The sequence below is a fragment of the Triticum dicoccoides genome, chromosome 5A (genome assembly GCF_002162155.2).
Source record: "Triticum dicoccoides isolate Atlit2015 ecotype Zavitan chromosome 5A, WEW_v2.0, whole genome shotgun sequence".
NCBI lineage: Eukaryota > Viridiplantae > Streptophyta > Magnoliopsida > Poales > Poaceae > Triticum > Triticum dicoccoides.
The window spans coordinates 605,008,745-605,022,481 of NC_041388.1; the positions used below are offsets into that span (position 1 = coordinate 605,008,745).

At 44.8% G+C, this 13,737-nt stretch overlaps 1 protein-coding gene across 1 annotated transcript; it reads left to right on the forward strand.

Annotated features, from left to right (window-relative positions):
* Positions 1 to 7,505: 7,505 nt before the first annotated feature.
* Positions 7,506 to 9,054, forward strand: LOC119303309 (probable carboxylesterase 2). The gene has a single exon (XM_037580427.1). It carries the CDS (start codon positions 7,602 to 7,604, stop codon positions 8,604 to 8,606), a length of 1,005 nt encoding a protein of 334 aa, XP_037436324.1. The 5' UTR covers positions 7,506 to 7,601; the 3' UTR covers positions 8,607 to 9,054.
* Positions 9,055 to 13,737: the final 4,683 nt, after the last annotated feature.

A 13,737-nucleotide genomic window follows, 5' to 3' on the forward strand; every position in this document is an offset into this window, starting at 1 on the left:
GATAAGTGTTCCCTATGCTCCAGCCATAGGCTCTATCATGTATGCAATGTTGTGTACCAGACCTGATGTGTGCCTTGCTATTAGTTTAGCAGGGAGGTACCAAAGTAAATCAGGAGTGGATCACTGGACAGCAGTCAAGAACATCCTAAAATACCTGAAAGGACTAAGGATATGTTTCTGGTTTATGGAGGTGACAAAGAGCTCGTCGTAAATGGTTACGTCGATGCAGGCTTTGACACTGATCCAGACGATTCTAAATCGCAAACCGGATACGTGTTTATATTGAACGGTGGAGCTGTCAGTTGGTGCAGTTCTAAACAAAGCGTCGTGGTGGGATCTACGTGTGAAGCAGAGTACATAGCTGCTTCTGAAGCAGCAAATGAAGGAGTTTGGATGAAGGAGTTCATATCCGATCTAGGTGTCATACCTAGTGCATCGAGTCCAATGAAAATCTTTTGTGACAATACTGGTGCAATTGCCTTGGCAAAGGAATCCAGATTTCACAAGAGAACCAAGCACATCAAGAGATGCTTCAATTCCATTCGGGATCAAGTCCAGATGGGAGACATAAAGATATGCAAGATACATATGGATCTGAATGTTGCAGAACCATTGACTAAGCCTCTTCCACGAGCAAAACATGATCAGCACCAAGACTCCATGGGTGTTAGAATCATTACTGTGTAATCTAGATTATTGACTCTAGTGCAAGTGGGAGACTGAAGGAAATATGCCCTAGAGGCAATAATAAAGTTATCATTTATTTCCTCATATCATGATAAAATGTGTATTATTCATGCTAGAATTGTATGAACCAGAAACATAATACATGTGTGAATACATAGACAAACATAGTGTCACTACTATGCCTCTACTTGACTAGCTCGTTGGTCAAAGATGGTTGAGTTTCCTAGCCATAGACATGAGTTGTCATTTGATTAACGGGATCACATCATTGTAGAATGATGTGATTGACTTGACCCATTTTGTTAGCTTAGCACTTGATCGTTTTAGTTTACTGCTATTGCTTTCTTCATGACTTATACATGTTCCTATGACTATGAGATTATGCAACTCCCGATTACCGGAGGAACACTTTGTGTGCTACCAAATGTCACAACGTAAATGGGTGATTATAAAGGTGCTCTGCAGGTGTCTCCGATGGTACTTGTTGAGTTGGTATAGATCAAGAATAGGATTTGTCACTCCGATTGTCGGAGAGGTATCTCCGGCCCTCTCGGTAATGCACATCACTATAAGCCTTGCAAGCAATGCAACTAATGAGCTAGTTGCGGGATGATGCATTACGGAACGAGTAAAGAGACTTGCCGGTAACGAGATTGAGCTAGGTATTGAGATACCGACAATCGAATCTCAGGAAAATAACATACCGATGACAAAGGGAACAATGTATGTTCTTATGCGGCTTGACCGATAAAGATCTTCGTAGAATATGTAGGAACTAATATGAGCATCCAGGTTTCGCTATTGGTTATTGACCGGAGATGTGTCTCGGTCATGTCTACATAGTTCTCGAACCCGTAGGGTCCGCACGCTTAAAGTTCTGTGACGATCGGTATTATGAGTTTATATGTTTTGATGTACCAAAGGTAGTTCGGAGTCCCGGATATGATCATGGACATGACGAGAAGTCTCTAAATGGCCGAGACATAAAGATTGATATATTGGAAGCCTACATTTGGACATCGGAAGAGTTCCGGGTGAAATCAGGATTTACTGGAGTGCCAGAGGGGTTACCGGAACCCCCGGGGGTTAATGGGCCTTGTTGGGCCCTATTGGAGAGAGAGAGAGAGGGGCCGGCCAGGGCAGGCCGCGCGCCCCTCCCCCTCTGGTCCGAATTGGACTAGGAAGGGGTGGGGGGCGGCGCCCCCCTTTCCCTGTCCTTCTCCCCCTTCCTTTCCCCCTCCTAGTAGGAGTAGGAAAGAGGGGAGTCCTACTCCTACTAGGAGGAGGACTCCTCCTCCTGGCGCGCCCTACAGGGCTGGTCGGCCTCCCCCCTTGCTCCTTTATATATGGGGGCAGGGGGGCACCCTAGAATAGAGAAGTTGATCATTGGTCTCTTCCACCCGTGTGCGGTGCCCCCTTCACCATAATCCACCTTGGTCATACTGTAGCGGTGCTTAGGCGAAGCCCTGCGACGGTAGCTTCATCAACATCGTCACCACGCCGTCGTGCTGAGGAAACTCTCCCTCGAGCTCTACTAGATCGTGAGTTCGCGGGACATCACCGAGCTGAACGTGTGCTTAACGCGGAGGTGTTGTACGTTCGGTACCGAGGATCGGTCGACCGTGAAGACGTACGAGTACATCAACCGCGTTGTCATCACGCTTCCGCTTAATGGTCTACGAGGGTACGTGGACGACACTCTCCCCTCTCGTTGCTATGCATCACCATGATCTTGCGTGTGCGTAGGATTTTTTTTGGAATTACTACGTTCCCCAACACTTATCGATGGGTGGCAAATACTAATCGCAGACGTTTTTTGCGTCCACCGCTAGTATTTATTTATTGATTTTGATATTTTTGTAATGTTAGGGGTTTAGTACTTTATGTTTAGGGTTGTGGTACCAATTTTTTCATACATTAAAGGAGCATCTTTGGAAGTTCCATGTAATAGTTTGGCACCTTTAGTGTTAATTTGCACTTGACGGAGGTAAATTCACTTCTATACCTAATAATAAAAGAAATAGATATTCTTAGTACATCATGCTATTTTATAGAAAACCCCCTGATTTTTCTGACATTAAACCTACAGTAGATAACAATTTTTTTAAAAATAGTCAAATATTCTAAAGCGGAACTCCAATTCAACATGCTATATATGAATTTTGATTAGAAAAATATGTAGAATCTAACTATGATGTAATTTTTTACCAGTTAATTTAAAAAATACTATGTATGATGCAATCTTAATCAATAATGCATTATCCGTCTTTCTTTCATACCGGTAGTGATTCGGATTGGGATGAACACCTCAACAAAATCAGGATTGGACATGGAATTAAAGATAAATTTGCTACAGACACACAATAAATAAGGACATGCATGACAACAAATAAAAGAAGGACCCAATAAAGATGAGATGTCCGCTATAAAAGAAATAAAAGAGAAAATCCAGAGGAGATCCGATAAAGATGAGATGTTGCGCTATTCTCCTATATATAAGAAAAAAGAAAGAGAGGACATGCATGGCAAAAAGTAAAAGGGAGGCATGCACGTCAAAAAAAACATGTTTGACAAGATATAAATAATTATGAAACAGGGACCAATAACTATGACATGTATGCAAGAAATAGTGATGAAATATGGACGCAGGTCTCTCTTTATAGCGTCCACAGGAGACCATACAAAAATGTTCTTTTCCGGACAAAAAAGACCTCTCTTTATGCTTGAAAAATCCTATATCTTTTTAACAACTCTTCATGTATTTAAGAAATATGGATGTGAAAAATTGTTCAAGAGTTACCCTAAGTTGGTGATGCTTAAACTGAAAACCGCCCTTTATGGACACGTCTCCGTAGTGTGCTAATTGTCATCGTCTGTTTTTGTCGTTTTCCTTACCGGCCCGTAACAATACTCCATTTCACACATAACATGAATGCATGATCACTTGCCCGTTTTTATACGAATTAAATCAATATGCAAGCCCTGTTGAAATAGAATACCCGTGGAATCTTCAACTATGCTTTTGTAGGCTAAGACCTTTTTTGTTTGGGCAGTAGCTACAAATTGTTGGATTATAGACCATTTTCTATAAATTAAGAGCATGTGGTATTTTTTTCTTCTGTTGCAACACACGGGTCTTTTGCTAGTAACAACTTAAATATAGACAATATACCCAATAAATACTAAATTTTGACATGTCACATGTAATGGTATATGTTGAATGTGGAAACAGTTTCAAGGCCAACCGAGCAAATAACGCTCGCTTCCGCATGCAAACCTGGTCAGTTCATTCTCGAAACCTTTCTTACTCGGAGATGATTTTGTTTGTAAGCAATCTACATGATTTTTGTGTGAAACACTAACACATTTGTATTACAACCGCTAGGGTTCATATCATGACACCATGCTAGGTTTTACGATTTTCGGGCTTCGTTTAAAATTTGTAGAATTAAAATGACAATAAGTATCATGTTGGTGCCCGAGGCCACTGTGTGCCTGGGACTAATTTTCTTTCCTTATATAAGGATTAACCATAAACCAAAGACCACCAATAAGATTTTTCAGCCCCATTTCTAGCGATTATGTCATGTACTTTAGTTCATACTCGAGTTATATCTTTAAATGCCTACAAATGCATTTTATGATTTTTATATAGCAAACGGACCCCAAAAATGCTAAATTTTGATATAATACAAATGATAGTGTGTGATGATTGCGCAAAAAAGTTTAAAACCAATCGGCAAAGCAGCGTCCGCTTCACATCCAAACTTGGGTTATTCCCACTTGAAGCCTAGTTTCAAGGTGAACCGAGGAAACAACAGTTTCTTCGCATGCAAGCATGGTATATTGCTTCTCGGAGCCTAGTTTCTTACTCGGAGATGGTTTTATTCAAGCAGTCTATGTGGCAACTTTTGTGAAACACTAACAATTTTTTAGTATTACATCCACTAGGATTCATATCATGATAGCATGCTAAGTTTTATGATTTTCAGGCTTGGTTTGATTTTTTTTCAGAATTAAAATGCCAATAAGCATAATTTTGGTGCCCACGTCCTGGCCACCTGGCAAATGTCATAATTTTTTTCTAAGTATGTGAACATTCTTTTTGGGATGTCAAGAACTTTTTTCTAAATGTTATCAACATTTATTTTTGAAGTTGTGCGGACATTCTTTTAAGACTATACGAAGAATTTTATGAATGCGCGATGAACGCCTTTAAAATATTAAATATATTATTTCCCATTCCAGAAATGTTAATAATAAAATAAAAAGAAAAAGAAAAAGAAAGGCAGTGTGCCTCCTAGCGTTGGGTCGGTTGAGGCGAATGCACGGTTGCTCTCGCTGCGAGCGAAGTTTAGCCGCACTCCCTATATGCATCCTTAAGCGACAACTACCGGGGAAACGCTTAAAGGAAAAAACAATGGGCCGCCCCCTAGCACAACCTACTAACATATATTCCCTTCCTCCTTGAAAGAGTGTATTTCTAACTTTGTTGGAGGGTCAAACTATCTCAAAATTTGACCGAGTTCGTGCAAAAATATGCTTATGAAATCAAATAGATATAGGACAAAAATATATTTTATCATGAATCTAATACTACTAATTTGATGGCATAGATGTTGGTCTATTATTATATAAGTACGAGCAAACATAAAAAAGTTTGACTTTCCAACAAAGTTGAAAGTACACTCTTTCAAGGACGGAGGGGTACATGTTCCTCCTTTTTCCTTTGTAATAATCTCAAGATTTATATTATTTTGAAATAATCTTCTATATCAGTTTTACATGTAAAATTTTGTACTGCAAATAAAATGCACATGTACAAAAAATGCTCCTATATTTGAAGAGGATGTATTTTTAGATATTCAAAAACATTATTTATGGCATTGAATTGTGACAGAAAGTAATTTTGTTTATATGAAACAAAATGGTTAGCCACTTAGAACAAAATCTATAAAATCGTTGAACGAAACACAAAAAACGTGGGGTGACAAAAATATATTGCATAATAAGAAAAAGAAGCAACAAAAGGAAAACAAATAGCCCTATTTGTTTTTTCACACGAGCGGAACGACGTAAGCTAGGTTTATACAGCCGAACCCCATGGCCTAGATCAAAATCCCGAAACACCTAAAATAGGAGTTGTAATGAAATATACGATAATTAAAATGATTTTAATGCTCCTAAAAATGATTCTAATAATACTTATAATTAGGGATATGGAGTATTTTGTTTTTTGTATTATTCACACCGAACCGATTAATGGGCGGAGCTACGCTAAATTTGCTGTTTGTTGCACTTTATTTATATTTTATGAGAAAAAAGTTACTTGTATAATTTTTTGCTGGAACAATTGATTTTTTTAGGGGATTGGAACAATTACATGTGTATACTATAATTTTGAATTTGATGATTGTGATGGCAGGCCTTGAGACGGGACCAGACGAATTCGGCAAAATATGGTGTCCATCCCTCGTCCCTTCCCAGCACGCCCAGTTTATTACGTGCTGCATTCTCTCGGTTCCCAAAAGTGAACATCTTCTGCACCACGATAGTACGATTCCACGGTTCAATCCATGCCCGTGACACCGAGAGCCTGGAACGCACACACTCCGGGCACGTTGCGGTCGCTCACAAGCAAATCCAATCCCGTCCCTTGATCACGAGAAGGGAAACCCCCTCCCATCAACCCGGACCCGAGCGAATCATACAAGCGTACCGCCATGGCGTGGCGCGGCCGTTGAGCTCGTCGCCACGCTGCGCCGAACCGCCTGAGACCGATACAATTCATGCCCACATGCACGCCAGCTGGCCAGAGACCCGTAGCGCCTTCACGCTAGCCTCCTCTGCTCCGCCCTGCATGCATTTACCATTCCAAGCCTCCAACGGCCAGACACATTGCAGCAAAAGGAGAGAGTGAGCTCACGCACGCCGGTGCACACATGGCGCCGGCCCAGGCCATCGATGGCTTTCGGAGTTTCGCTAGTAAATGCATGCCACACTAATGCAGAGGAGACAGCCTCGTGCAACGGCGCAATTAGTAAGTAAAACGCCAGGCCGCCAGCCACGGCGCAGTAAGCGCGTCCCGCCATCTGCAGACCGACGCCCGCACGACGGGAGGACGCAATGCAAAGTGGCCATGGAAAGTAGCTTCGCCTTCGCCCAGGGTCACAAGCCACGACCCACAAGGCACCAAAGTGACACGCTGGGTCTACACCGGCCGATCTCCGTCCGCACAAGCCAACTGGAGCGCCCAGCGCCCGTCCACACGTACGTACTACTGTACTACGTGCTCCAAAACCCTCCCACCATACCAACAGTTGGCATTAATGGGCTACGCCCGTGACGAAACGTACGTCTGATTGATGAACAACGTCCGAAACCCTCCTGGCTACGTAGTACCGACGGCCGTTTGTCGGTCTATAGTAACATAAATAACTGGCGCCCGCCTTGATTAACCACGCGCCGGTTACGACGATGGCTGGGCGTGAGTGACGGTCGACGGGGAGGATGGATGGATGGATAGGTCCGCGCACTTAAGCACTAGGCGCCGGCCGGATGGTTACGGGCCACCACTAGTAATGGCTAGCGCGCGGTGTGCCGTGCCGCCCCACTACGGGAGGGAACGCCACCCAGCGCATGCTCCGCATTGACCCGAGCCACGCACGCCATCCGTCGCTTCCCGCACAAGGAGCTCGCGCACCATCGACCACCCGGTGCGCGCTCCCACCGTGCCCGCCGCGTCGACCGGTGCGTGCGTGCGTGCGTGCGTGCGTGCATGTATATATATGAGCGTGCGTGCGTGCGCGCCCCGGGCCACTGCACTCACACCGCACCGGGAGTACCGCGGCACAGTGCGGGTCACTCGCGGCCGCGCGCACTGTCCCCCCTCCCTCCGCGCTCCGTGCTCTAGCATGGCCGCGCGAGCTCTGCTCATCTCCCTCCTCCTCGCGCTCTGCTCGGCTCTCGGGGAGGGGGTCTCGGCATTGCGCGGCCGCGGCAACGGCGACGCGGTCAAGTTCGACTTCACGCCCTTCCTCATCCAGTACGAGAGCGGGCGGGTGCAGCGGCTGATGGGCACCAGCGTGGTGCCGCCGTCCGTGGACGCGCGCACCGGCGTCGCCTCCACCGACGTCGTCGTCGATCAGGGCACGGGCCTCGCCGTCAGGCTCTACCGCCCGAGCAGCCGCCGCGGCAGGCTACCCGTGCTCCTCTACTTCCACGGCGGCGCGTTCGTCGTCGAGTCGGCCTTCGGCCCCGTGTACCACAACTACCTCAACGCGCTGGCGGCCAGGGCGGGCGTCATCGCGGTGTCGGTGAACTACCGCCTGGCGCCGGAGCACACGCTCCCGGCCGCCTACGACGACTCGTGGACGGCGCTCCAGTGGGTGCTCTCCAACGCCCGCAACGGCTCCGGCTACGGCCCGTCCTGGCTCCACAAGCACGGCGACATGTCCCGGCTGTTCGTGGGCGGGGACAGCGCCGGCGGCAACATCGCGCACAACCTGGCAATGCGCGCGGGGCAGCAGGACGACGGCAGAGGGCGGATCAAGGGCGTGGCGCTGCTGGACCCGTACTTCCTGGGCGGGCACGCGAGCCCGTGGGCGGAGCGGGCGTGGGGGTTCATCTGCGCGGGGCGGTACGGGACGGAGCACCCGTACGTGGACCCGATGGCGCTGCCGGCGGACGCGTGGCGGCGGCTCGGCGCCGCGCGCGTGCTGGTGACCAGGTCGGGGCAGGACCGGCTGGGGCCGTGGCAGGGCGCGTACGTGGACGCGCTCCGGGGCAGCGGCTGGGGCGGGCAGGCGCGGCTGTACGAGACGCCCGGCGAGGCGCACTGCTACTTCCTCAACAACCTCCAGTCGCCCAAGGCCGCCGCGCATATGGCCACCGTCGCGGAGTTCGTCACTCACTCCTAGCTACTCATTTGTCTGGTCTGGCAGCGCGGTGATCAGACCAGTGGTAGTGTGAGATACTAGAGAATAAGCGTAGAGTGAGAATGTGTGTTGCTGTTAGTACCTCTGTTTTCGTTTCTTCTTGGAAGCAGATCGGCTTGTTCGTAACAGCAGGGACAGATGGCTTTGTCCACCGCGGCCGGAGAGTGCACGTGTGCCGTGAACTCCGGCGGCCCCTTGAACTTTGGAACGGATAAGTATGAATGGACGGAAGAGGGGCTCGGTCGATCTTCGACGTGATCGAGGTTTATAAAGGCGCAGGTTCTATGGAGCTAGCGTGAGAGCACAACGTCAAACGTGTGGTGACCATGCAACCATACGACATGTCATCAATCAATCGTTATGAGCCTACGATATGTTGCAACGCCGCCAGACCCATGCCCCGGAATTGAAGAGGAACACAATTCAAGACTTTGGTGGCATGCAATGGCAATTTGGGCAATCACGTACACAACGGCTTATTTACGCGAGCATAGCTATAGAGGAGGCATGGGGTTTATAGGTTCACTAGTCGAGCAGGAGGAGGATGACTGTGGTGCGACTTCGTGTCGGATCTAGACGCCTCCCTCCTAGAATTCCGGCCGGGCTCCCTTCTGTGGCGAGGAGGACGCCTGATTTTGTACGACGCCGACGATCGGGCGGTGGATACACGAGGTTGGCGCGATGATGAGGGGTTCAGGGCTGGGCAGGTGGTTAAATTCCCCTAGCCAGAGTGGCGTCGCCTCCGTAGGCGGGTGGGCACGTCGCGAAACCCGAGGTGAGTAATGGCGACAGGGGGCTGGAGAAGATACTTAATCCGCCTCTCATCCCGACCCTTGCATTTCTCCCTCATGTCCCACCTCCACCTCGACCTGCTCTCCCCCGACGCATCGAGACCTAGGGTTTGATGACAACGCGGGAGCAGCAGATGACAACGCTCGCCGGCAACGATGAGTCTTTGCTTGTTTTGCTTGGAGCGTTTTGTATTATATGAGTCTTTACTTATTTTGCTTTTTAGTTTGTCACAATTATTCTTGTTGGACACACCTATTTGAGAAAGCCAAAATTATGCTATGATTTGATAGAATTGCTCTATGTGCTTCACTTAAATTTTTTGAGCTATGAAATTGCTCTAGTGCTTCACTTATATCCTTTTGAGCACGGTGTGCTTTAATATTTTTGAAGAAATACTCTCATGCTTCACTTAGATTTATTTGAGAGTTAGTAATTTTTTTGAAGAAATTCTCTCATGTTTCACTTATATTATTTTGAGAGATGAATTTTTTTATGCTCATGCTCTTCACTTAAATTCGTTTGAGCTTATTAAAAGTAATTGCAACCTATGAAATTAGTCTCAAAGTGATAGATATTCAAAAGGGATATAGTAAAAAAATACATGAAGATCATTGGACAAAATAAACTTGATTTTTTTAGTTTTGAGATATGATGATAGTAATATGTGAGTCATGTTGCTAAGTAATTATGCTTTAGTAAGAATATTGGTGTTAAGGTTTGTGATTCTTTATGCAATTACGGAAATCAATAGTTATGCAATAAAATTATATCCTACTTGTGGTGCATTATTCGATGTTAGTTATGCTTAATGCTCGTTTATGTGAATTTTCAATTTTTTGGTTGGATACTTCTAAATATATTTGCTAGCCTTCATTTGTACTAAGTAGAAATAACACTTGTGCACCCAAAATCCTTAAACCCAGTTTTTCCATATGAGTCCACTATACCTACCTATATACGGTATTTTCATGCCGTTCTAAGTAAATTTGTATGTGCCATCTCTAATTTTCAAAATGAATTTCCTTTTCGAAACTGTCTCACGTACGATCAATTGTCATACGATTTGTACGACAAGAGATAGGCCCGTTTCCTGAGGTCTTCTCCCACCACACCAGATGAGTCCTGTCGTACACAGATCATACATAATTTGATCGTACGTATAGCAGCTCTCTTTCCTTTTTGTGTGCTCGTACCACTCATGAAGCGACAGGGGGTGGCCAATATTTTCCATGCTAGATGTGTTATTCTCAAGATGAGTGCTTATTCATGTGTCATTGCACGAGAGTACGACGGTAATACAGATGCCCAGTCCCTAAATGAAAAAGAAATTTACTTTATGTTGTCAAATAATAAATTCTTTGGAAAGTGTTGGTATGGTCGGTACCTGTGAATACGGCTAGCCATGGAATGTGAAAGTATGGTGAAAAAATAAATAAAATTTATTTTATGTTTGGGAACCGCTTATGATATATCTAGCATGAAAAGTGTTGGGAATTACTCGGTCGTTTTCGTTGACGGGAAAAGTATGCCTCTCAAAAAAAATTATCTCTCAATTTAAGCTTTGAGTTCTGGCACCTCTACAAATCTCTGCTTCCCTCTGCTAAAGGCCAATCGATTTACTTTTATGCAATTTTTATTTGAGTCTTCATCTTCTCTTATGAAGCACCAACTAGGGAGCACTATGAACATACTTGAGCATTGGATGTAGTTAATATTCCAGTGTGTTTCGTGAATGGATCAATGATTGAGCATGATGGGCTAGGGATAAATTTCTTTAGTGTTGATATTTTGAAAGACATGATTACTGGTTGATATGCTTGAGCATTGAAATCTTCATGTCAAAACTAGACTGTTGCTTTGAACCATATAAAAAGTCCAAATGTCCATGCTACAAAAAAATGTGATGAACATGTTAGGCAACATTCCACATCAAAAATTCTATTTTTATCATTTACCTACTCGAGGACGAGTAGGAATTAAGTTTGGGGATGCTGATACGTCTCCAACGTATCTATAATTTTTGCTTGTTCCATGCTATTATATTATCGATCTTGGATGTTTTACAATCATTTTATAACAACTTTTCATCAGTTTTGGGACTAACCTATTGATACATCCATTTTGCATCATGCTTTTATATCGATATTTATTGCATTATGCACTGTTATTACACATTATGTCACAATACTTATGCCTATTCTCTCTTATTTTACAATGTTTGCATAAAGAGGGGGAATGCCGGTAGCTGGAATTCTGGGCTAGAAAAGGAGCAAATTTTATAGACCTATTCTGCACAACTCCAAAAGTCCTAAAACTTCACGGGAGCACGTTTCAGAATATATAAAAAATATTGGGCCAAAGAAGTACCACAGGGGGGCCACCCATCGTCCACAAGGGTGGGGGGCGCGCCCTACCCCCCTGGGCGCGCCCCCTGCCCCGTGGGCCCCCTGGCAGCCCTCTGATGCCCATCTTTGGCTATATGGAGTCTTTCGTCGGAGAAAAAAAATATTAAGCAAGCTTTCGGGAAGAAACTCTGCCGCCACGAGGCAGAACCTTGGCGAAACCAATCTAGGGCTCCGACGGAGCTGTTCTGCCGGGGAAACTTCCCTCCGGGAGGGGGAAATCATCACAATCGTCATCACCAACGATCCTTTCATTGGGAGGGGGTCAATCTCCATCAACATCTTCACCAGCACCATCTCATCTCAAACCCTAGTTCATCTCTTGTATCCAATCTTTGTCCCAAAGCCTCAGATTGGTACTTGTGGGTTGCTAGTAGTGTTGATGACTCCTTGTAGTTGATGCTAGTTGGTTTACTTGGTGGAAAATCATATGTTCAGATCCATTATGCATATTAATACCCCTCTGATTATGAATATGAATATGCTTTGTGAGTAGTTCCGTTTGTTCCTGAGGACATGGGAGAAGTCTTGCTATAAGTAGTCATGTGAATTTGGTATTCGTTCGATATTTTGATGAGATGTATGTTGTCTGTCCTCTAGTGGTGTCATGTGAACGTCGACTACATGACACTTCACCATTGTTTGGGCCTAGGGAAAGGCATTGGGAAGTAATAAGTAGATGATGGGTTGCTAGAGTGACAGAAGCTTAAACCCTAGTTTATGCGTTGCTTCGTAAGGGGCTGATTTGGATCCATATGTTTCATGCTATGGTTAGGTTTACCTTAATACTTCTGTTGTAGTTGCGGATGCTTGCAATAGGGGTTAATCATAAGTGGGATGCTTGTCCAAGGAAGGAAAGTACCCAAGCACCGGTCCATCTACATATCAAATTATCAAAGTACCGAACATGAATCATATGAACGTGATGAAAACTAGCTTGACGATAATTCCCATGTGTCCTCGGGAGCGCTTTACTTTATATAAGAATTTGTCCAGGCTTGTCCTCTGCTACAAAAAGGATTGGGCCATCTTGCTGCACCTTATTTATTTTTATTACTTGCTACTCATTACAGAGAATACCTTACTATCTGTTACAGAGAATACCTTACTATCTGTTACTTATAATTTCAGTGCTTGCAGAGAATACCTTACTGAAAACTGCTTATCATTTCCTTCCGCTCCTCGTTGGGTTTGACACTCTTACTTATCGAAAAGGCTACGATAGATCCCCTACACTTGTGGGTCATCAAGACTCTTTTCTGGCGCCGTTGCCGGGGAGTGAAGCGCTTTTGGTAGGTGGAATTTAGTAAGGAAAAAATTATATAGTGTGCTGAAATTTACTGTCACTTGTTACTATGGAACATAATCCTTTGAGGGGCTTGTTCAGTGTATCTTCACCCCGACCAATAGAGCAAAGAGTTGCTCCTCAACCTAATGAACCTACTGAAAATGTTTACTTTGAAATTCCTTCGGGTATGATTGAGAAACTGCTAGCTAATCATTTTACAGGAGATGGAACATTACATCCCGATTTGCACCTAATCAATGTGGATGAAGTTTGTGGATTATTTAAGCTTGCAGGTATGCCCGAGGATGTTATCAGGAAGAAGGTCTTCCCTTTATCTTTGAAGGGAGAGGCATTGACATGGTTTAGTCTATGTGATGATATGGGATCATGGAACTACAACTGATTGAAATTGGAATTTCATCAGAAGTTTTATCCTATGCCTCTTGTTCATCGTGATCGTAATTATATATATAATTTTTGGCCTCGCGAAGGAGAAAGCGTCGCTCAAGCTCGGGGGAAGCTTAAGTCAATGTTATATTCATGCCCCAATCATGATCTCTCAAAAGAAATGATTATTCAAAAAATTTATGCTCGGCTTTCTCTCAGTAATCGTTCCATGCTCGATACTTCT